Source organism: Sus scrofa, chromosome 7 (assembly GCF_000003025.6).
Source record: "Sus scrofa isolate TJ Tabasco breed Duroc chromosome 7, Sscrofa11.1, whole genome shotgun sequence".
In the NCBI taxonomy this organism is placed as follows: Eukaryota; Metazoa; Chordata; class Mammalia; order Artiodactyla; family Suidae; genus Sus; species Sus scrofa.
This window is the reverse complement of record NC_010449.5, coordinates 89,516,712-89,543,416: the sequence shown is the minus strand read 5'-3', so window position 1 is coordinate 89,543,416 and position 26,705 is coordinate 89,516,712. Positions and strand designations below refer to the sequence as shown.

General features: G+C 35.6%; 1 protein-coding gene across 4 annotated transcripts in view; it reads right to left on the bottom strand.

The window, feature by feature from the left end:
- Nucleotides 1-26,705, bottom strand: part of FUT8 (fucosyltransferase 8) — a 284,866-nt gene that overhangs the window by 137,086 nt on the left and 121,075 nt on the right. For 3 of the 4 annotated variants that reach the window (XM_005666322.3, XM_005666321.3, XM_021098290.1), the window contains one exon: nucleotides 23,286-23,714. In XM_005666322.3, the coding sequence (XP_005666379.2) occupies nucleotides 23,286-23,488 (203 nt within the window). In that variant the 5' untranslated portion in view covers nucleotides 23,489-23,714. 4 annotated transcript variants of the gene reach the window in all.

Genomic DNA, 26,705 nt, shown 5'->3' with positions numbered 1-26,705 from the left:
TCGGCGGCGTTGCCGTGAGCTGTGGTGTAGGTTGCAGACGTGGCTTGGATCCCGCATTGCTGTGGCTCTGGCGTAGGCCAGTGGCTACAGCTCCGATTAGACCCCTAGCCTGGGAACCTCCATGTGCCGCAGGAGCGGCCCAAGAAATGGCAAAAAGACAAAAAAACAAAAAAAAAAAAAAAAAAAACAGTTGGAATCTCTAGTGTCAAAAAATTATTAATTACCTATACCTTTATTACTGTAAGAGGAAGGGAGAGTAATGAGAGGACAGGTCTTCACACTGAATGAGTGAAGGTGAATAACTTTGGGTCAATACATTTAACAAGGTCTCTGACAAGCAAAGGGTGAACATCAAAGCAAAGATCTGGGAAGTGTCATGGCGTTACCTATAAAATTTTAAGTCTCCATGCCAAATTCTTCTTTTCAAGTTTGTATAGGCTCATCATTCCTTATTTCCCTTATGTGCGTACAGTTTTACATTGCTATTAATAGATTTGATATTTAAGGGAGAAGTTTCTAATGAAATCAGGGTTCTTATTCTAAATGATGATTCACTGTAAACAAACTCACCCAGATGATCTGTAAAAACAAGGAAGTAGTATCCATTGATAGATTTTATGACCCTTTTTTCCTGGCAAACACTTACTACTGAAATAGACTCTGTTCTGTATGTCACCAAAGAACAAAAACAAAAACTGAGAATGAAGGAGGAGGGAAAAGAAGGAAGAGAATGAAAGAATGGTTGAAGACTGACAAGAAGGAGGAGAGAAAGAGAGAAGAAAGGAAATCTGATAATATGATCTCTGCAGGACTAAAGAATCACAGTTCAATCAATAAGAATTGTTAGTGCTTGTTCCATGCCAGATATTTAAGGACACAAGAATGAAAAATACGTACTATCCTCATGGAATTCAACGTCTGGCAGAAAGTCAGACACAAATTCTGAAATATGAATTACATTACTTAATAACAGTTATGATTTGGTATCTAGAGTTTGGACTAGAGCAAGAAGCAACGTCTAATGTACCTAAGGACTTAAAAAGGGTAGCCACACCCAAGCCACACCCAAGCCTGAAAATTAAGGAAGAGTTTGTTGGATGATGAAGGAAGGATAATCCATTTCAAGCAAAGGGAACAGCATGAGCAAAGGAACAGCAGTATGAAAGAGTACACTGTATTCAGGAAATGTGGATATAATTTTATATGACTAGAGCATATGGTACAAAGGAGAACAGAAAGTAAAGGAGAAAAGGAAGGTTAAGGTGGAAAAAGGAGCAGTGAGAAATTAAGGTAAATGAGCATGTAGGGTCAGTTTTTATAATCCATAGAAGAATATTTGTTTTAAAAGTTAATTATATAAATTTCACTGAGGCAAAGGTTGGTGTTAGTATTTTAACTCACAAAAACTAATTTCTTTAGAACACAAATACAGTAATTATTGATGTATAATTTGATGGTACTATGTATCAGGTAGAGTGGGCTCTCTAATCAGAAATAATCTGTTAGACTTAGTTTGATTTATATGAACTTGAAAGTAGTACAGCTATATTTATCTTCTAATGTTATGTAACTCACAGTTGTCATTAATTCAGATGATTACCTCCCCGCCAAACAAACAAATTAGTACTGTTTACCACACAACTAATACACAAATATACATTTGTTTTCATAACATCAGGCATGCACACACAAAGTAATTGTACAAATCTAAGCCCCAGTAATATTCATATTTTTATAATATTTTAAGTTAAAAAAATGCATGATTCAGTATTAAGACTATACAGCCATTTTTATGCCTAATTTATAAAAGTTTCTCAATGTTACCTAAACAATATAATTTTATTCACAAAATGTTAATAGCATATGCACTTAAATTAAATAGTTAAGTTTCAGGAGTTCCCATTGTGACTCAGCAGTAATGAGCCCAACTAGTAACCATGTGGATACAGGTTCAATCCTTGGCCTTGCTCAGTGGGTTAAGGATCCGGCGTTGTGAGCTGTAGTGTAGGTCACAGATGAGGCTTGGATCCAGTGTTGCTATAGCTATGGTGTAGGCCAGTAGCTGTAGCTCTGATTCAACTCCTAGCCTGGGAACTTTCATATGCCACAGGTGCGGCCCTAAAAATCCAAAATAAATAAATAAATAAATATTTAAAAAACAGGTAAGTCTGCCTAAATAAATAATTTCAGCCTTTTTTATGTACACACACACACGGTTATGCAATGCACACACAGGCCCTATTATTTGTTCTCTTTGTAATATACTACCCTAGAAACATCTCAGTTGCATCTATTATTGCTTCTGTAAGAGAGGGAAAAGAGCAGTAGACAAAGAATCAGAAGATGTGGACTCGTTCTAGTTTGACTAAATATTTGACTTACACTGTTTCTGGGTCCAAACAAACTAAATATTTGACTGGACATTTTCTGGATCTCACTTTTTTTTTCATCTATTAGTTATAACTTTTTCCTAAATATATAAATATTTACTTTAATAATTTTTGTAAAAGTTAGTATATACAGATGGGATTAAGATGGCAAAATAGAAGAACTGGAGCTCAACTTCTCTCCTAAAAACAACAAAATTTACAACCACATGCTGAGCAATCTTCAACCAAATGGACCAGAAACCTTCAAAAAGATATCCTACTCCAGAAGACAAAGAGGCCACATCAAGAGGTCACCACACCGAGAACCTATAAAAAAGTTAGTATATTCACTTTGAAAGGATTAAAGTGATTTAAAAATAAGTATGTAGCAAAAAACCTCAAATACTACCACATAGAAAGTTATAAAAAGCAAGCAATATTACAAAGCCACAGTCATCAAGACAGTGTGGTATTGGTACCAAAACAGACAGAGAGATCAATGGAACAGAATAGAGAACCCAGAAATAAACCCTGACACCTATGGTCAGTTAATCTTTGACAAGGGAGGTAAGAACATAAAATGGGGAAAAGATAGTCTTTTTAGCAAGAATTGCTGGGAAACCTGGACAGCTGCATTCAAATCAATGAAACTAGAACACACCCTCACACCATGCACAAAAATGAAATCAAAATGGCTTAAAGACTTAAATATAAGACAAGACACCATCAAACTCCTGGAAGAGAACATAGGCAAAACATTCTCTGACATCAACCTCATGAATATTTTCTCAGGTCCATCTCCCAAAGCAACAGAAATAAAAGCAAAAATAAACCAATGGGACCTAATCAAACTGACAAGCTTTTGCACAGCAAAGGAAACCAAAAAGACACCTTACAAAATGGGAGAAAATAGTTTCAAACGATGCAACGGACAAGGGCCTAATCTCCAGAATGTACAAGCAACTTATACAACTCAACAGCAAAAAAGCCAACAACCTAATGGAAAAATGGGCAAAAGACCTGAACAGACACTTTTCCAAGGAAGATGTACAGACGGCCAACAAACACATGAAAAAACACTCAACATCCCTGATTATTAGAGAAATGCAAATCAAAACTACCACGAGATACCACCTCACACCAGTGAGAATGTCCATCATTAATAAGTCCACAAATAACAAGTGCTGGAAGGGGTGTGGAGAAAAGGGAACCCTCCTGCACTGTTGGTGGAATGCAAGCTGGTACAGCCACTATGGAGAACACTATGGAGGTATCTTAGAAAACTATACATAGAACTATCATACGACCCCACAGTCCCACTCTTGGGCATATGTCCAGACAAAACTGTCCTTAGAAAAGACACATGGGAGTTCCCGTTGTGGCGCAGTGGTTAACGAATCTGACTAGGAACCATGAGGTTGCGGGTTCGGTCCCTGCCTTTGCTCAGTGGGTTAACGATCCGGCGTTGCCGTGAGCTGTGGTGTAGGTTGCAGACACGGCTCGGATCCCGCGTTGCTGTGGCTCTGGTGTAGGCCGGTGGCTACAGCTCCGATTCGACCCCTAGCCTGGGAACCTCCATATGCCGTGGGAGCGGCCCAAGAAATAGCAACAACAACAACAACAAAAAGACAAAAGACAAAAAAAAAAAAAAAGAAAAGAAAAGACACATGCACCCTTATGTTCATTGCAGCTCTGTTCTCAATAGCCAAGACATGGAAAGAACCCAAGTGTCCATCAATGGACGATTGGATTAGGAAGAGGTTGTGTATATATACACAGTGGAATACTACTCAGCCATGAAAAAGAACAAAATGATGCCATTTGCAGCAACATGGATGGAACTAGAGACTCTCATGCTGAGTGAAGTCAGTCAGAAAGAGAAAGACAAATACCATATGATATCACTTGTATCTGGAATCTAATATATAGCACAAATGAACCTTTCCACAGAAAAGAAAATCATGGACTTGGAGAATAGACTTGTGGTTGCCCAGGGGGAGGGGGAGGGAGTGGGGTGGATTGGGAGCTTGGGGTTAATGGGTGCAAACCATTACCTTTGAAATGGATTAGCAATGAGATCCTGCTGTGTAGCACTGGGAACTATGTCTAGTCACTTATGATGGAGCATGATAATGTGAGAAAATAGAATGTGTACATGTACGTGTAACTGGGTCCCCATGCTGTACAGCAGAAAAAAAATTGTATTGAAGAAATAACAATAAAGAATAAGAATTGATGACAGTGCCTGCATATATAATTATTGAACTAATTATTACATAAAAATAATTATAACTGGAGTTCCTGTCGTGGCACAGTGCTTAACGAATCTGACTAGGAACCATGAGGTTGCAGGTTCGATCCCTGGCCTTGCTCAGTGGGTTAACAATCCGGCGCTGCCTTGAGCTGTGGTGTAGGTTGCAGACACGGCTCGGATCCCGCGTTGCTGTGGCTCTGGTGTAGGCAGGTGGCTACAGCTCTGATTAGACCCCTAGCGTGGGAACCTCCATATGCCGCAGGAGCGGCCCTAGAAAAGGAAGAAAGACCAAAAAAAAAAAAATAATAATATATATATATAACACTAATTAATATATAAAATAATTAGATTATAATTATTATTGAACTGATTATATAATAATTAAATAACAATAGTTATAACTAATTATTATTGAACTAATTATAATTAGTTCAATGAGTTTATTATTCCACTTTCAGAGAGATAGAGCAGACAGAGACGGCATGAGCAATGCAACTACTATCTCACCAGGCCTATCTCTTCATTTTCCTTCCTTTTGAAGACTGCCTGGCAATGAGGTAGTTAAGAAATTCTATAGCCTTTAGTTACTAACATAGGTTTTGTAATTTTAAACAATCATTCAAGTTTGAATCTGATTCATATATATATTATATACATATAATATATATATGCTTGTATATGTGTATTTGTATGTGTGAGAGACAGACATTAAGTGAATATCCACCAGCCATCTTTTCTAACACCAACCTCTGCCACTATATACAAAGTAGACATGTTTATATTATGTAACCTCCCCTACTTTCCCCATAGTGAATTAGACAGGGTGCACACACCTGCTACACGCTAGATCACCTAGTTTTTTTCTCCTGGAAATTTAGTATATAGACTGAGAGCCCCTAGTTAGTCTCAGCTGGTCACTCAAACTACATAAACCTAGGAACTGTAGGGCTCCCCTGTTTAGCCAGATGCACACTAAAACAATGAGAACTGATCTGTAGAGGAAGAGAGAAGAGTAAGGTAGATAGACAACGAGAATCAGAAATGAGAGATGAGAAGGAGAAAATAAATAAGAAAAAGAGAGACAGGATCAAGAGACAGAGAGAGAGAGACAAAAGAGGCAGAGAGAGAAATCAAAGGTCTAGGTTTCTACCAGCTTTCCGGTTCCATTTTCTAGACTCTTAAGAAGCACTGAGTTGCTTCCTGACTTCGAGTTCCAAAAGATATCTATGTATTCCTATGAAATAATTCCACTTTGTGGTTAGATGGATTTCTGTAACCTGAAACTAAAATAAACTTTAACAGTAAAGATCAATTTAATGGTTTATGAATGGAGAAACTAAGGCTCAGAGGATAAGTAACCTCACCTAGCTAATACTTAAATAACAGAGATGGAACATACATTCAGAATTTTCTGACTACAAAGCCTAAATGTACAAATAAATGAATAAAACTTGACAAATGAGTATGCAAAATGCAAACATATATCAACTGAAGCCTTAAGTGCAGAGAAGAGGTAAAAGAAGAGCCTAAGGCAAAATAAACTATAATTTGCACTTAACTAAATAAATTAAAAGTAATATATGAAAGTATTTAGGTCTTGGCACACAGAATAAACTGAAGTATTAGAACATGACCTTGATTTACCTAACTCCAACCTCTTGACTTTCTTTCTCTATTTCCCCTTTAATTGTTAATACCTAACCTAACATTTTTCCACCTTAGCTCAATTTTTAAAAAATAAATATTTTTAATAAGCAAACAGCAACAGTCATAGATAGCAATTCACTTTCTTTAATATTTTGAATAAGAAGTTTCAAGGTTTGGTATTAAGAAGTAAACTAACCCTCTTGGCTACCTAATTCAAATATAATCCAAAAAGCTTAAAGGAAGTAAATGCGACACACTGTCTTCCTAAGTATCTTCCTACTCTACACGACAAAGGCATGATCCTCGATATCTGAATAAAGGATTGGAAAAAGCTAATGACATCTATGAGCTCTCTGATTAATCATTAAAAACTTGAGCTATTGTATATGATAAGTATATTATATTTTGGCTTCTGCTTTCTCTTTTTATGCTTATTATGTTCAACAATCCAAATAAATTCAATATTGCTTAAGCTGCCTGGACCCTATCAGTCATTTATCAGAGCTTCATTAGGTCTCCCTGTTGGTTATGAATAATAGGGTATATCTTTATATTTTATCACAGTGATAACTACCATAGTTAAACTGAGCCACAAAAATATTATTTTAATATCTACCATGATGACAAGAAGACACCACTATATAATTTATTAACAAGAATTCTCTATTTAGGTCACAAAAAAATCCACAACACAATGGAACCCACAACCCAAAATGGAACCCAAATATGAAAAAGGAAGATCAACAAATCTTTAAAAGAGAGATGGCATCTACAAATGTTAAACGTTAATCATTAAATGATTAGATCTACAGATAAGTAAGTCTATCGTATGATTTAATGCAAAATATAGCACTAAGTTCCAATTCATTTATGGAACAAAGTTCACTATGACCAGGCTAAGAAGTACATGGGATCAAAAATACAACAGACATGGATCAGCACATTAATATGACGGTTATCAGCTGAGAACACAGGAATGATTTTGTCAGATACAAATACCCCCCAAATCAATCAGGTTCATCAATCAAATTCACGCATTTGATGGGCAGTTCTTAAATGTATAGAGCCAGGCACTATAATACAAAAATGGATAAGATATGATCCACTCCCTCAAGAGTGAAGTTAAGGTTCAAAGAGACAACTATATGAAGTTATCGCACTGTAGTAAGTACAATGACAGTTGTTAGCCAAAAGTGCTAGGAGAATAGACAGAAAGGAAGAATACCTAATCCAGATAAGTGGCATCAGGAATGGATTCTCAGAGGAGGATATGGTTGGGCTGAGTCCTAGGGACCAATAAGACATACTAAAAATGCTTAGAAGTGATGGAGGTGGGGGCTAAGAGAAAAACTGTAAAATGTATAAGGGCACAGAGGTAGGAAGTATAGCGCTTTTGAAGAACAATGAACTGCTCAACAAAGCAGAGGTTTAGTATGCAAATTAGTAAGTACTGAAAGTAAAGGTTGGTGAGGTAAGAAGTGTTCATGATATAGCAACATTATCATAAATTTATCTAAAATAACAAAGTAAATACATTTTATATCAAAATAGAATAACATGTCTAGAAAAAAACTACATAAATTTAAAACCAAAAAAAATCATTTGTGTTCATCATAAATAGGATATGGATATACAACCATAAATGGGTATTTGTGATCTTACATATAACCTTAACTGGCAAGGAGAAAGAAATCTGCTTAAACTCACCATACTGACATTTATGCTCCTTTGAAGCTATGTCACTATGGGGCAAGGTGCATTCAAGTACACTGTTCCATTTTATTATTTTTTATTTTTTTGTCTTTTTGCATTTTCTAGGGCCTAACCTGCGGCATGTGGAGGTTCCCAGGCTAGGGGTCCAATCCGAGCTGTAGCCGCCAGCCTATGCCACAGCAACGCGGGATCCGAGCAGTGTCTGCAACCTACACCATAGCTCAAGGCAATGCCGGATCCTTAACCCACTGAGCAAGGCCAGGGATCGAACCCGCAACCTCATGGTTCCTAGCCGGATTCATTAACCACTGAGCCACGACGGGAACTCCTCCATTTTCTTTAACTCAAAGGCAAATTCAACACCATGACTACAAGATTCTAATATTCTCAGCCAATCAAAATAGACAAAATAATCTATAGTCTGCCAAGACTGAGAAAATAAAAATCTGTCAAAACTGTCAGTAACCTAGGTAGCTTGCTTTAACTCTGATTTTTATGTAAACATGCAAAAGTCCTATTAGAAAACGGAAGTCATAAATAAATACTTATTTACTTATTTGGCAATAAAGGCATCATCCAGGAAGGAAAAATGGGTAGAACAAAAAATGGTTGTTATCTATTAATAATAAAACATACCAACTCACATATGGATGAATTATGAAAAAAGATCCTAGAAGGTTTTAACTGGAAAACAAGGCTGGAATAGATAAACTAAAATTTATATGCACTGAGTTATAGTTTTTGACACAAATATGTACAGCAATAATCAATTCACATTCTTCTTTCAAGGCTTGTGCTGCTATATAACAGCTCTGGCTGTATAAATGTCAATACAGGACTTGCAAAAGCAATCCTCTTAAAATGAATAAATAGAAGGTGCCTAATCCATGCTTTTGAACTGATCTGAATCTCCTTCCATCACATTGCATTAAGAGCTACACTCAATAGGAAATAAGATATAAATGTTTATTTATTTCCTTAGCGAACTCTGTCAGATGCCTAATGCTAACTGGTCATGACAGACTCCCAAAGATGACTCATTGGTAGTATCTTCTTCCTTTTTGGTTATGAAGTTTCTCTGTCAGGAATTTAAATATCAAATTTTTATATTTTAGGACAGTGGTTCTAAACTTTAGTATATACCAGATCCATCTGAGCTTATTAAAACAAAGATTACTGAGCCACACCTCCAGAGTTTATGATTCATAACTATGAGATGGGGCCTAAGCATTCGGATTTCTAAGAATTTTAAGGAAATGTGATGCTGTTTTCAAATAACCACAATGAAAACTACTACTTTGGGATATTCCATGAAAACAGAAGTCTAGCTATAAACCAATCTAGCACCACTTTTCTTCCAAATTTTATACTAAAAAATTCACCTTTTTAAATAACAAAAATACATAGTATGAAATCATTTTCCAGTTTTCCTGTACACTAAAAAAACCCCATATAAACCATCCCATCTAATTTATAAAGTAATAACAACAGTCATCAACTGGAAGAACATACCATGGTCTTATAAAAGTTTTAAACATCTATAATAACTTTACCAGTTAAAGTCAAAGAAACATCTCCATGCCTACTCATTCCTAGCGATCTGGAGAGGTAAAGGATAGACTACAGTAAAGAGAGGCAAAATGGTAACCTACATGGCATGCACTTTATGTATTCATGTGTTTGTTTTGCCATACCCATGGCATGTGGAAGTTCCCAGGCTAGGAATCAAACCTGTGCCACAGCAGTGACAATGCCATATCCTTAACCCACTGAGCCATCAGGGAACTCCAGGCTGTACTTTATAAATACCTATTGTCCTACAGCTACCTTCAATTTTACCAATTTTCATACTTTAACTTAAAGATACTGGATACATTTTTTTCCTAAAAGTCCAAGTGCCATTCATGGAAAATGTCAAAGTGCTTCCCAAATTAGTTTCAAATATTTTCCTTTGAAGCAGTTTGGATTCAACAAAAGAAAAATAACAAGCAGCTAGAAGGATCAATTAAGTTTTTGAAGCCACCAGTAGCTATGAAAATAATCAAATGAGGAGTTCTCTTGTTGAACAGTGGTTTAAGGATCCAGTGTTGTCAGTTCAGTGGCTTGAGTTGCTGCTAAGGTGTGGGTTTGATCCCCTGGCCCGGGAACTTCCACATGCCATGGGCACAGCCAAAAAAACAAAAAACAAAAAGTATAAATAATCAAATAATGATGACTTGGTTGGTTTGCAAATAACCTTCTTTTTGTGTGTGTGTAAAATATAGCACTATCAGTATTGTGGAAAGACATATTTTTAATAATGCTAAGAAGCTGGAGGCATATTTATTATTGAGATACCTTGAATAGCTTTTGCTTTCTTCTCAAGGATCATAATAAGGCCTTGTTGATGCTAGGTTTGGCTCAAGAACTAATAGATCACACATTCCCTTAAATTGAAATGCACGTATAGTTTGTGTACACTCTTCCAAAAAAGTAATGTTGCCCCCAAATATAAAAGAATTATTATGGTATAATAAGAAATGAACTTAGATCTGCAAGATATTATACCTTCTGTGGACAATTGCACAGGCAGTTTATGACTCCATCGGGGACTCTAGAGGGCCAAGGGAAGCTACATTTAGATGCATTGAATCTATTATGACTCCATATGGTCATACCACTTCCAATCAGCTTGTGTATGGTTGACCAAATAAACTTAGAACTTATAGTATTTGGTTTCTTTCCAGAGATTCTATGACCCACATGAAACAGTATAGTACTGATCATAGCAAAGTACTATGTCCAATGTGCCACTGTGTGTATTTATATAGATTATAAGTTATTACAACAGTTAAATTCAATAAATATGAAAAAATCTGTATAGCTTACACAGGTGCAACTTAGACATAATGATTCAAGTGGCCATTTCTAATATTGCTTGTGAAAACCTCTGACTACATTTAACAATTACCAACGAGTAACTGTAATAATGAATAGGATATTTCATCATTATCTGAATACTAGTAAAACATATTGTCCCAAGACAATAATATTTACTGGAAGAGGAACCTGAGAAGGTATAAAAAAATGACAGTGTAGGCAGTGTACTGAAAATTAGATACAACTTCATAATTCCTTAGAAGATTCTATTTTTGCTTCTGCCATTGACTTGCAGAAAAATGACTAAGTCATTTGGCTTCTGTACATATCATAAGGAAAGAGATAATATTTTGAAGTGCTATTGAATATAAATGAGAATTAACATTAAACTATACTTTTGAGTGTCCCTTTTGTCTTTATTTATCTGCAGATATAGCAGTCTATATTTACGAAGTGCACCCAGTTTCTCTTCAAACATTATATTCTTTCATGCATTTCTGAGTAAAACATCTCTGCCAAGTAATAGCTTTTGCATACATTTTAGAAGAACAATCAAAAGGACTGGATTAAAATCAAACTTATTTGAACCAGAAACAAGAAGAAGAAAAGCAGAGTGTGCTATTTAATACTATACCTCCTTCTGGCCATTGTAATTCACAGGCTAACTCTAATATGTTGAAATTTTTTTATATTTATTCTCTTTCAGGCAGCTTTATCCAGAATACTGAGCAAACTAAACAACCACTTTGTTTCATAATTTAACGAAAATGAATTACAAAATGTCAATGTGACATCTCAAAAACACTAAAAAAATATATCCTCACAGTGAAATAGAAGTTCACCTAAAAGAAATGTGAGAAATAACCCAGGAAAGTTTTTTGTTTTTGTTTTTTAAATAAACAGTTATAGCAGATTACGGTCATTTATAAATCAGGTGAAGCTAAAATTGATGTATCATTATAGCTGTATTTTCTGCTATTATGTATCTTCATGGAGAAGTGTTTGCAGACCATATCAGCTCAACAATACTAGGATAAAAGAATAAAAGGTAAAAAAAATTAATCAAACTCCTAAACTAAAATGTTCACACATTATAAAATATTATTGCATATTCACTTTGCCTATATGACACTTATATGCAGAAAAGAAAATTCAAACAAAGTTTAAATTTTTCCAATTTAGTAACAGTGCATTTTTCCCTAGAGGCCCTTCTGGGTAGTGATAATGAATAGTGAAAATTTCTCTATTTTAAATAAAGCCTAGGATAGGCAACTATAATTCCCATATGTAAAAGCAATGATCATTTAAAAAAATCATATAATTCAGTCATGAGAGCCAAATTCCAAGGAACAATGCCCATTCTACACTCCTATTTAACCTAATAATTATTTAACTATTTTGTCTCTGTAAGTAAAGGCTCACAAATTTATTGAATGTGATCAACCATCTCAATCAACTCTCTTTATAATTCTGGATTCCAGACCCAAAGAGGTTAAGTGCTTTTCTCAGGGTAAGCACTCTGAAGAATGCGTATGTTTTCTGAAATCTAATCTGATGTGTTAAATATCTGATATAATTTTTTCTATTAGAAAAAAAAATTTTTAAAGTATGCTGAATTCTTTGAAAGTATGTAAGGTCTTGTGCTTTTTAGATTGTCAACTACCATTAACTAAAGAACTATTTGTTGATGAACTACTAACTGAAAGGAGTTCTTCTAGATATAATTTTAAAAAATTTATTTGCCTGCACCCATGTCATGCAGAAGTTCCCAGGTCAGGGATCAAACTGCAGCCACAGTGGTGACACCAGACCCTTAACCTGCAAGGTCAACAGGGAGCTCCTAGATATGCTTTTAAATCTCATTCAAAACTTAACATAGCAAAACAGAGATTATTATTGCTATTTTACAGGTAACAAAACTAAGGGTCAGAAAGATTAAGTGACTTTTTATTATTTATTTATTTATTTGCTATTTCTTTGGGCCGCTTCCACGGCATATGGAGGTTCCCAGGCTAGGGGTCTAATCGGAGCTGTAGCCACCGGCCTACACCAGAGCCACAGCAACACGGGATCCGAGCCGCGTCTGCAACCTACACCACAGCTCACGGCAACGCCGGATCGTTAACCCACTGAGCAAGGGCAGGGACCAGGGACCGAAACCCGCAACCTCATGGTTCCTAGTCGGATTCGTTAACCACTGCGCCACAACGGGAACTCCTAAGTGACTTTTTAAATATCATTAAGTAAGTGGTAGACTTGAGATCCAAATTCGAATCTGAGAAACCCACAATTCTTTCACCTTACTCAGTTGAGCCTTGGGCTGAAACCCCAGACCAAACCAACACTTTCTGAAGCCTTCTGAGAGACCTCAAATCAGAGGTACCAGCTGAGCTGCACATGGACCCCTGATCCACAGAAACTGAGAGATAATAAGTGTGTCCTTTGTTGGTTTTTTTTTAAACCACAGTTTGTGGTTATTTGTTGCTTTGTAATTGATAATACACCTATTTAACAGGTTAGATAAAGATAACTGGATGCATTTTGTTCTTTAATTACTTCTAAGGAACCTAAAATAAACTAAAGAGTGAATCATCAAACATGACTCCCCTTTTTACTCCACAATTTGTTCAATGCCTTTTACTAAGCTTTGCCTTTTCCTTCCTGTTTATATTAATGGTCTACATTTTTTGATTTAAGAATTCTAAAAATTCTATTTGACTCCATTTGCTCTTTGAAATCATGTAACTAGCTCCAGAAATCTTATATATGAACTTTTTTTCCAAATATTAAAATTTAATTTACTCTAATTTTCTCTGCTTGGCGGTGATTCTGACATTATACATAAATGTAGTAATGCAAATGAGGAAAGCAAATATAACTCCTAATCAGAAAGTATGATCTTACCCTATATTCCATAAAGCTGGATTTTACCAAACCATCTTTGTGGAACGGAGGGAGTAGGCAGAGCCTAAATGAAGAGGAAAAAGAATTTTTCCCTACAGAATGGACTTCCATCTAACTCTATAAATAAGAATAAATTTCAAAGTTCAACACTCTTTCCTGTCTCATCTCTAAATACAAAGTCTTCCCTGTTCATTATGTCAAGACAACCTGCGGGAAGCCGAGAAAATGCAGGGACTCAAAACAAGAACCTTGCCTGATGGCAAAAAAAACCACACTGAAGGCAGGTTCCTAACCAAGGAAGGGAGCTCACCTGAATGGTTCAAGCTGAAGGCTTTCTGGTCAGGATGAAAGCCTGCCTGCACGGTACAAGCTGCCTAGGGCAGGCCTCAGGTTACACAGCTCTCATTTTGATGTTGATGGGGAAGAATTGGGGCTTTCCTGGGAAAACAATTTCCATGTTTGCGCTGGAGAACATGGATTGTTTCTCAGGTGACCTAGTCTTTCCTGCTGTTTTATTTGTTATTCAGTTTTCCTCAGTCTTTCTGATTATTTACTTATTATTCTTATTTTCCATTCTTATTTTCCTATGGTGATTTGTGATTTAACAAAATTACAACAATAATATAATAAGAATTTCATCCTAAAGGACTTTCCCCTATTTAAATGCAACTTAATTAATACATAGTGTTTACCTACTAACTAGTTATACAGTAAACTTTAGAGTTAGGATTTTAATGAGGTCCACAGAAGTTAGCCATATATTATCCAAAAAACCTGGCTGTGAGTTTTGTCTTTGATTTTAAAAGCTTTTAAGTGATAGCTAGTTTAATTAAGTTGGTTTATATTTACTTACACTATCTCCCTGCCACAACACTTTGAAGATAAGCACCAGTCTACAAACAAGATTTGTGAATGCCAAATTCTTGTGTCTGTGAACTCTTCAAATTGTAAAGACTGGCTGGCCATGGGATGATTTGTACTGTCTCCTCCTTTCCATGATGTATTGTACCTAATTGCCCTTAAATTGTACTAAGTTTAGTTAAGAATAGAGATCTTAAAACATGATGTATTGTACCTAATTGCCCCTAAATTGTACCCACTAAGTTTAGTTAAAACAAAGATCTTAAAACATGATGTATAGCTGCTGTACGATGTAATAGTTAACCAATGTACCTTTAGCACTGTGATGTAATCTGTAGCAAAAAGCTGTCTATATAATCAACCACTTATGCCAATAAAATCTGAGCAGTCCAGCGCCCTGAAAGAAGGGACAAAGAGGCTGTCTCCGTAATTGTACATTCGCCAACGCTGCATCCCTCTCCGATCAGGATGTATACTCCCTGGCCAGCAGAGCTGGCCTCTGGCAACAACAACCTACAGGTAATTATAAAGGAAACACTCCTGTCCAAATGACAGAAAGCGTATCAGAATTAGGAGGGTTTTCAATGGTAAATGTATATTCCGCTGTTTTTGAATATTCTATAAATGTCAATTACTTCAAATTGATTGGAAACTGCTGTTCAGATTAGCTATATTCTTACTGATTTTCTGCCAGCTTGACCAATCTATCACTGAAAGACGGATAAATTCTTGCGCTAAAATAGTAGATTTATACATTTCTCTTTGCCTCATGTATTTGATGTTCTGTTGTTAGGTACATAAGGGTTAAGAATAGGTTGTCTTCTTGAGGAACTTAATCCTTTATCATTATGCAATGCCTCTTCTTTATCTTTGAATAATTTTCCTTATTCTGAAGTCTGTCGATCTCAAATAGGGTGGAAAGGAATCTGATAGAAAGATTATGGTCTAGTCTTCTGGACCCACACACAAAACAAGCAAAGAATATCAGGAAAAAAAAAATTGACTTTTTTGTGTGTGACATAGCAGTTACACTACAGGCACCATAGCAAAGTAACTAAGACTTTGGATAATGGAGTCAGTGTCCAGATCTATTTTCACAGTTATATACATTTCAGCAAACTATTTAACTGTACTTCATTGTGTACAACTATAAAATGGGGATAACATGAGCACTTAATTCATAAGCCTACTGTAGAGATTTGGTTAAAGTGCTTAAAATATGGCCTACTACATAGTAATGCATATTAACAGCTATTACTGTTTTGCTGTCTTGCTGCTCCTACTGCTAATGTTGTTACTGTTGTTAGGATAATCAGGAAGCTAGGAGTAAAAGCAGAAGCTAACATCTTGGCTTGAATCATTTACTACTAGGATTCAATAACGAGTCAATGAAATACCACATAAAATCCTGGGTATGAAGAAGAAAATTAGGACAACATAGTAAATTATGATGAAAACAGCATTACATCTCCAATATGCTATTCTTCTGTGAAGGCTCTGTTCCCATAAAAGCTAGTGATGATAATAGCGTAGAAAAATATATGTGGTTCTATGGTTCTGTGTCACATGACCAACTGCTGTATTCATGAAAGGAGTTGTTGAAAAATAAATTTCTTGCCACATGAAATTGTTGTTGATCATACAAATAACTATTTGTTAATACTATTCCCATATTCCTCTCCAAACCCATGATGACTGAGTGTCACCTGAAATAAATGGAGTAACTTTTACTTTGTACAACCCATTTTCTGGCAATCAGTTCTATATGGATGATTCCCCAAGGAATATTTCTCTCTCATCCTGGCTTTCTCCCTGATTTCTAGATTAACTTCCCAACCTTCTACAGGATAGGTTCAGCAAGTGCATCAAGCTCAATTTATCTAGATCTCATCCTGATATCTTTCTGCTAAGAGATTCACTATATCGATAAAGAAGCAGAGATTACTCTGACAGTTAAAAACTTCTAATCCACTCAACTCCTCCTCTCCATTACCACACAACTGGGGGTACAATGGAAGAGACAGTTAAAAACAAGTCAAAGGAAAACCTGAACAACCAGTTCTTAAAATAGGCAAGAACCAGAACAGCTCCAAGGATCTAGGTCAGGAACTAATGAGAATCTCTCTACAGCAGCATTGGAAGAAATGAACTCCAACCATTTTCAATCCAAGTAGTTTTGTTTTTAAGTAGAATGTAATATATAATGGTAAACCTTCCTCTTGCTGTAATAATGACAATAATAATTAAAAAAACAATAACTTTAAAAATACAACACATTTAAAAGCCATTACAGAGGTACATTAAGTCCAGGATTAAATTAACTGAAAGTCCAGAGGACAGCTTCTTACGAAGCACTTGGTGGTTCTAGATATGATGTGAGTTAGGCTTGGATGCCACAAAGTTTTTGAAAATTTGGAAACTACATGAGCACGAAACACATAGACAGTTTTATCCATGGTACATTAGCTTAATTCTGGGGCCCCAAGGGAGGTCAGAGACACTGAATTTTCTCAGTCCTGTGATATTACAATACAAAGTCCTGCTTGAGCCTTACCTTAAACTCATGGTTAGTATTTTTCTTCAGTGTTCGCCAAATTTAGATGTTACATGGGGAAAGAGGCCAGAGAGCAAAGCTGAAAACACCTAAAAAGGAGACTAATTTCCCACAGTATTTTAAATCTTAAAAGAAATCCATCATGTTCTCAATCAAAAACATGGAAGATTACTGCCCGAGGAACAGGGAAGAAGCACAAGTAGGCTAAGTTTTAATAAAACCATAACACAGCCATGACCCAGCTCAATCCCTAACAGCAGTGGATTGAGATAATAAACCCAGAGATAATATATCCCTAAAAGAGGGAAGCCTCTATAACCTCCACACTACCTTTATATAATATTTTGTCAAAATATCTAACAAAAATAAAAACTACTATACATGCAAAGGGGCAAAAAAAGTTGACCATTAATCAAAAGAAAACTAGAAGTTAATCAAAAGATGACTCAGATATCATCCAGCTATGAGCAGACAATAAAATAGTTATATTAGAATAACTACTTAAAGAATTCATACCAAAAAAAAAATGGACAGGATAAGATAAAAATAGTGAATTCAGAAGAAATTTGAAATTATCAAAAAGAATGGACTGGGAGTTCCCATTGTGGCTCAGCACGTTAAGAACTCAACATAGTGTCCATGAGGATGAGGGTTCAATCCCTGGCTCTCTCAGTGGGTTAAGGATTCAGCACTGCCACAAGCTGCAGTCTAGGTCACAGACGTGTCTCAACTGGTATTACTGTGGCTATGGCATAGGCTGGCAACTGCAGCTCCAATGTGACTCCTAGCTTGGGAAGCAAAATAAACAAAGAATGGACTGGATATTCCATAATTAAATATAAAAACTACTAATTGGGCATGTTTAACACTAGAATTAATGTAGCAGAAGAAAGGCTAAATGAATTGGAAGACAATCCAAAAGAAAATATACAAAATGAAGTACAAAGACAAAGTAGATTGTGATACATAAAAGGCAAGTGAAATACCATAAAAGGAAATCTGCCAAGACATCTAAGTGGAGTTTCAGAAAAACAGAGAAAGAATAGTATACAAGCAGTCATTTTATGAGATAGTCAGTTTTATCTAAAACTTATAAAATACATCAAATCTCAGAATTAAGCTCAGTGAATTTCAAGCTGGATAAAAACAAATTAAATCATATCTGGACATCATGGTCAACTTGTATAACATCAGAGACAAAAATTAAAATGTAAAAGCAGCAAAAGAAAAAGATGCACTTCAATTAAAATTGCTAGGAGTTCCCTTCATGACTCAGCGGTTATCAAACCTGACTAGGATCCATGAGGATGTGGGTTCAATCCCTGGCCTCACTCGGTGGGTTAAGGATCCAGCATTGCTATGAGCTGTGGTTCAGGTCACATACACAGCTCGGATCCCCTGTTGCTGTGTCTGTGGTGTAGGCCAGTGGCTGTAGCTCCGATTTGATCCCTAGCCTGGGAACTTCCATATGCCACAGGTGTAGCCCTAAAAAGAAAAAAAAAAAAAAAATTGCTGACTTTTCCACAAAAACTATGACAACCATATCATAGATTTAAATCATATATTTAAAGTGCTGTAAATTATTACCACCAAACTAAATTCTAGACTGGCAAAAATCTCCCAAAACTGAATGTTTTAAAAAATTGTCAGAAGAATAAAATCAAAGAGTTTATTGCCATCAAATCTGTACTATGAAAAACTACTAAAGGATATTCTTCAGGTTGAATTGGAATGATAAGCATGGAAAAATTCAACTGCAGGAAAGAATAAACAACATTAGAAAGAATAAATAGGTAGTTAATTATAAAGGAATATGACAATTTAAACCAAAATTATAATAACATGCAGTTTATAACAGACGTTGGGTTAAAATATATACAATAAAAAGACCAAAAGTGGATGAGGGGAATATTAAAGTTTTATAAGTGGAATAAAATACTTGCATTGCTCTAGAAATTATAAAGAAGTATGAATTTAAAATAGACTATATCACAAAGATATATTTTATAGTATCTACCATTATAAGAATAATAATATATAACTAAAACTCCATTATACTTGAAAAAATAGAACAGAATAGCAATTTAAAAAGATCAATCCAAAGGAAAACAGCAATGAAAAAAAATAAGAAAAAAAAACAGCAATGTGGTAGACTTAAACCCAATAATTACACTAAATATGAATGGATAAAACAACTTAATAAAAAGAGATGAACAGATTGGACAAAAAAAATAACAAGATCCAACTCTATTCCTATAAGAAACACTTCAAATATTTAAATTACTGTTTAAACATATTTAATATAAAAACATAAGAGGTTCCATAATTATACTTTCTCTGTGGCCTATAAAATTTACAGCTTATAGCTAAAAAAATAAATTCCAGAAGAAATTTCTTCTTTCCTTGACCATACGAAGAGGCTAAGAAACCTTATTAAAAGGCCACAACGTCACATTTGGGTTTTAAAAATTATGCTCCCCTCACAAAATGGACCTAGAACAAGGAATTATGAGCTTGTCAATTAAGCACTCTAAATGTTACAAGTTCTATCCAATTCTGACATCGATCATTGAGGTTCACTGCTCAAGAGGTTTCCAAAAAAGTTTCAGTAATTTTCCAGTTGTTTTCTACTAAATTTCAAATCTGATATACAGACAGCCAACAAGCATATGAAAAAATGCTCAACATCACTAAATATCAGAGAAATGCAAATCAAAACTACAATGAGGTACCACCTCACACCAGTCAGAATGGCCATCATGAATAAGTCTACAAATAACAAATGCTGGGGAGGGTGTGGAGAAAAGGGGAAACCCTTCTGCACTGTTGGTGGAAATGTAAATTGGTACAGCCACTATGGAAAACAGTACGGAGGTACCTTAGAAAACTAGAACTACCATATGACCCAACAATCCCACTCTTGGGCATATGTCCAGACAAAACTTTCCCTGGAAAAGACACATGCACTGCATGTTCTCTGCAGCACTATTCACAATAACCAAGACATGGAAACAACCTAAATGTCCATTGACGGATGACTGGATTAAGAAGATATGGTATATATACACAATGGAATACTACTCAGCCATAAAAAAGAACAACATAATGCCATTTGCAGCAACATGGATGGAATCAGAAACTCTCATACTGAGTGAAGTAAGTAAAAAAGAGAAAGACAAATACCAAATGATATCCCTTTTATCTGGAATCTAATATAGGGCACAAATGAACCTTTCCACAGAAAAAAAAATCATGGACATGGAGAACAAACTTGTGGTTGCCATGGGGGAGGGAGTGGGATGGACTGGGAATTTGGGGTTAATAGATGCAAACTATTGCCTTTGGAATAGATAAGCAATGAGATCCTGCTGTATAGCACTGGGAACTATATCTAGTCACTTATGATGGAGCATGATAATGTGAGGAAAAAGAATGTACATATGCATGTGTGACTAGGTCACCTAACAGCATAGTATAAAATTGAGAGAACACTGCAAACCAGCTCTAATGGAAAAAATAAAAATCATTATAAGATAAAAAAATTAAAAAAAAATTTTTAAATTAAAAAAAGTACATTGACAACTGCAAGTACTAGGAAGGTTGAAAGCAACCACAACTCTCAAACATTGCTGGTGGGAATGGAAAAAAAGGGTATAGGTACTCTGGAAACATTTGGCAGCTCCTTATATAAAGTTAAAATGCACTTTACATATGACCGCCAGTAATTCCATTCCTAGGCAAAACTCACTTACACACAAGAACCTACAGGACAAATGTTTACAACAGCTTTGTTCATAGTACACAGTGTACTATGTAGCCCATGAGGTTGCAGGTTTGATTCCTGGCCTCGCTCAGTGGGTCAAGGATTCGGAGTTGCCGTGAGCTGTGGTGTAGGTCACAGACGCGGCTCGGATCCACACTGCTGTGACTCTGGGATAGGCCGGCAGCTACAGCTCCGATTCCTAGCCTGGGAATCTCCATGTGCCACAGGAGGCGCCCTAGAAAAGGAAAACAGACCAAAAAAAAAAAAAAAAAAAAAAAAAAAAAAAGAAAGAAACTGACTTGAGAACCAAAGATTATTTTGCAGAAGAAACAACTCACATTAAAGGTAATCTTTCCTTCATATAATAGAAACAAGATATTTGGCAGTCAGAAATAAGCCAACTAAAGTATCAGTATTTAAGCTGAAATTAGGAGAAAAATGAGGAATTTTTATTAGCCTAATTTAAAGGGCAACATCTTTTTCGAGAAAATTCTCATAATGTAGAACTAGATTTTACTACAAAGTACACTCCAAAATCAATTACTCTTGTTGATCTCCTGCATGAGACTTTTAGTTGAGATTTCTGAAGCATTGACTTCTCTCTGGTTTCTATTCAGAGAAGCAAAACTGTTCACAAGACCCCTGGTTTTCCACTCACACTGCCAGGAATCAAAGTAAGTGCCAACCATGTGTGAAAAGTGTAACCCTGCAAAAAATTAAATCACTCAATATCCCTTTGATTCCTTATCTGTAAAGTGGTTACGGAAATAGAAGGAAGCTGTGAAACTCAATGAGATAATCCATGCAAAGTTCTTGGCACAGTACCTGGCACATAATAAACTCAATAAATGATAGCTGTATTACTAATCTCTAAATTATCAATCTTTGGTACCCATACAAATGATTAAGACTCTACTCAAAGATCATGCTGTCCATGATCCTTCCTTTCTTGCTCTCCCCAACAACACAATTCAAGAGGTTCTCTGTCCACTTTCTAATTCCTGATTACTTTGTGTTTTGCTGAATGGTACTACTCCTACAAATGACAGTGCTGGTCTTTATTCATTGTTGTAAAACTCTTAACATCTAGCACAGTCTTTCATAGAACATAAAAAGATCAAAAATAATAGGTGAAGAAAAAAGTTATGGAACTACCAAAAGGGATGACAAAGTTCTAAATAAAGAGTAAAAGGCAGTGAGGACAGGGAGGCAGGGACTGCCAAGTAATTCTTTCTTCACAGAATGCCCCTAATCCTTCACAACATAGGTCTCTCCCCTCCTCCTCCTCCTCCTCCTCCGAAGCCTCGCTGCACAACAGAACATTTCCTCTTTCAACTCAATTTATTCGTTTCTCAAAAAGAAATGAATTTGCACTCTTTTCCTCCACACTACTTCCCTTAGGTCAATTACCACATCCAGGTGACTCTCACCTCTTCATCTTCTCAAATCTTCAACCTCTGTCTTGAGAGACAGCAACACTAAATATATGATCGCCATCATATTGAAAGTAGAGAAATTAGAAGATCCTAGAAAACTTTTAAATCCAACAACTTTGAAAGCAAATATAGAGATTATCTACTTAACATTCTGCTCACCTGCTCCCTGAAATATGAGACTTTTTCCCAATAGTTGATGACTTCTAACAGATACATATCACATTTTTAATAGATTAGAAGTAGCAATTATAATTGTTCTCTAGATTCCAGATACAGTTGTTTTATTTAAAAATGAATTTTTTGGAGTTCCTGCCATAGCTCAGCGGTTAATGAATCTGACTAGCATCCATGAGGACGCAGGGTGGATACCTGGCCTTGCTCAGTGGGTTAAGGATCTGGTGTTGCCGTGAGCTGTGGTGTAGGTCACAGATGCGGCTCGGATCCTGCATTGCTGTGGCTGTGGTGTAAACCAGCACCTACAGCTCTGATTTGACCCCTAGCCTGGGAACCTCCCTATGTCACGGGTGTGGCCCTAACCCAGCCTCTCAATTATTATAACATCTTTGTTATAGTCTGTTATAAAAATTTTAATATACACTAATTTGAATTATACAAAGTTCATATTTAATGTATCAAAGTTAACAACATGCTGAAGATAATTCTCAACAAAATATAGGTACATAACTGGCACAGTTTTTCCTATATTAAAATTCATAAGCAAAATAAGATTTCCCATTATAGTGTAACTCTATGTTAAATATATAGAGATATCACTAGTACAAAAAATACTGAAAATTCTTAAATTTTTACAAAAATCACAGTTTATAGAAGTCATTAAGGCTTTTTTAATAGCTCAATGAAGCCCTGGCACCTAAAAACAAAGTGTAATATTTTACCACTCCTTCTTCAGTTTCTTAGAACCTACCGGAGAGATTCAGCCATTCTCCTCAAGTCTTCATTTTGTTGTTTTAAGCGTTCCAGCTTTGCCAAAATCTTGGACAGTTCTCGGCTAGAGTGATCAGAGTGGTCATTATCTCGTACCAAGTGACCACCTATGTAAAATAGCAAGGTCCCCCAGGCAAAAAGAATGAGCATAATCCAACGCCACGAACCAGTCCATGGCCGCATTTTCAGACTTTCAACTCACTTTCGTGGCTTCCTAGAGCTCAAAGAATTGAAAACATCGTAACTCTGTTTCTAGCTTGTGCAAGGCCAGCAGTCCTCTCTTGTTTCAACACATGATGCTTCAGACAAATTAGTCTCTGTGGTAGTCCTGTGGTGACTCTTTCAAAGAGATTTTCCTGGTGGTATCAGTAGGAAGCTTTATTTACCTGTGCTTCATGGATTCTACATGCTGTGGAAAGATAAAGAGATGTATTTAAATTATTTAGGATATGTAAAATACCATATGCTGAGATTCATAAAGTTAAAAGAAACATATTGGTATTGACTGGCCAACAGGCTGGCAAATAATTTAACTGCCTAATAACAAGCCTAATGCAGAAGATTTTAAGTTGGTATATTAAACCAACCATGTGCATCAGGGCTATATGAGAATAAACTAATTAACTCTAAGCCTGAAAGTCCTCCAAGTGCCATCATCACTTTTCCTTCTAACATCATTGCCCAATAGCACATACATGGAAGTTAAAAGATTGTATCTTTGAATAACCACTCAAAATCAAGCAAAATGTATTCAACCACCTATTCTGGGCCTATGTTTCCATTATCTCAAACAGAAACATGTTCTCTGCATGACTGAATTCATTCCTACAAGATCTCAGCTCCACCCACTCCATCTCACTGCTCAGCTGCCGTTACAGCACTTAACTCTGAAGATGACGGGCAAATTGTCACTTTTAGGATAAATTCTGAAAGTGACATGCATATTAGCCAAGCAAAGGTTATCACAGCCAGTACGTGGCTGGGAACAACTCCAAACATCACAAGCAAAGGTTCATATGGATGATGGTAGGTTATTCCTTCCTCAAATTTATTTAAAAATACCAACAATGACAACAGACGTCTAATACCAAGTTAAATCTTAGTTACTGTGCATCTTAAACTACAAATTGTACATGCTTTCTCAGGCTTGGTTTCATTTATCACTTCTCCATCACTAGGCTTAGAATTTCCTTTGGAAACAAAACAATTTTATCTCCAAGGAGAAAACTTATAGGCAAAAATATAATTTTAATACCATTTGATAATTCCAGAGCTATATAAGAAAAACCTTATCTCTGGGCACAGAGTTCCTTATAAAAGAGAAATAAGAAAAGGTAAGAAATAGTTTCTATGTACAAGACAATATGATGGGCACTTAAACTCTAATTAAACAGTTATGCAAGACTAGACAGAAAAGCTGGAGAAGAGGTTTCAAAAATTAGAGCATAGGGCTGCTGTTTTCCTCCTTTTGAAATTCAAATCTCAATTGCTTCTAAATGGCCAAGTATTCAAAGAAAAGACAATCTCTTCAAAGGAGTGTTCCAGAAACATTCTACTTCCTTCCCATTTATTCTTACACTATTTTCCTCATTGTTACTAGTTTATACTGGCTAAATCAAGAATGAAAAGAATTGTACTCACTAAGAATGTTTGAAAACCAAATAAAAAAGCAGTACTCCAAAGAAAATTGGTATTTTGTCTTTTGTTTTAATAACTATTCTCAAGTCAATCAAGAACATTCTTTTCATTGACTCCCCTGATTATTCTGTCTCTTTCTCAAAATCCTTTCTCAAAACCCTATTCTACTCTTCTCAGGTATCTATTCTCTATTTCAGGTATCTAATCAGTAAAACATAAGAATAACTAAAGTCTATTCAACATCTCATGTAAAATATCCAGTCATGTGAGGTCTACTTTTTACATTATATAGAAAAAAATAGAGACATTCAGGGATTCTTGGTTAAAAAAACACATTTAAAAATCCACTGCAATAGTCTAAGGAATGGCTTTAATTTGCTAAGTCAACAAAAGAAGTATAACATTTGAGTTAATAATACTGTTTGTGACAACTCTGCAATTCTGTGACAAATATGCAACTCTGTAAAATGTTGTCATACCATATGCTAAACCTATAATAACACCCTAGTTAATTCTAAGCTACAACAATAAGATATTTAAAATGTTTAATCTTCCCCTTTATTAAAAAAAAGTTACCTTAGGAAGATAACTGTGACACAAGAATAGATAGCTTCTTAAATAAGAATCATTTCAATAACAAATAATAAAAAGACATGCTGTAACATTTAACTTAGAATTATAATAAAAATTACCATAATTATTCAAAGCTAGTAAAAGCATAATTTAACTTGAATAGAAACAATTTTATAGAAACATAAATTTTGTAATACCAAGTGCTTTAGGTTTTCATAAATCACCACCAAAAAATCTAAGATATTAAATTACTAATTTTATGGCAACATTGATATTATATGAGTTGTAAAAAGCGTGAAATTATTATAGAAGCAAAACATGGTCATTTTCTTAACAGCATCATTTTAACTCTGTTTTTGGAGAGAATATTTCCCCAAATTTATTGTTCTTAACCATTATTTTTAAAAGGGATCAATAAAAATAAGCCAAGCTGAAAACCATGTAGTTTTCTATGTAATTTTCCTTAGCATGGTTTAAAAGAACAGGTATAGAATTTTCCCTTATCCGTACAGAATGCCTACTTACTTACCTAGGATATTTGTTTATATATGTATTGTTTATTATTTTAACCTTGCCTGCTAAAATTTAAACTTCATGATGTGCTCCCTGATATAGTCAAAATACTTAGAGCACTACTTAGAACTTTTCTGAGTAAATAAGTGAATGAGTGAGTGCAGGATGTCATAATGACAGAGGATGTCATATGACATGACACAGAATCTGAGCACATCAGCTTCAAGTGCACTTAAAAAAGCAAATATGAATTTAGAATGTGAGACAGTGCTTTTATAAGGAAAATGATCCAAAAATAAAATCAGGAGTTCCCATAGTGGCGCAGCAGAAACGAAGCCAACTAGGAACCATGAGGTTATGGGTTCGATCCCTGACCTCGCTCAGTCAGTTGAGGATCTGGCATTGCCCTGAGCTGTGGTGTAGGTTGCAGATGCAGCTCAGATCTGGTGTTGCTGTGGCTGTGCTGTAGGCCAGCAACTGTAGCTCAGATTAGACCCCTAACCTGGGAACCTCCATATGCCGCACGTGCGGCCCTAAAAACAAAACAAAACAAAACAAAATCATAAATTTTTGTATATATTATTATCAATATATATTTTATAAGACACCTTCATATTATTAAAACAAACTGGTTTAAAAGGCCCTAAGATCAGCAGTATTATGGTGACCTTTCAAC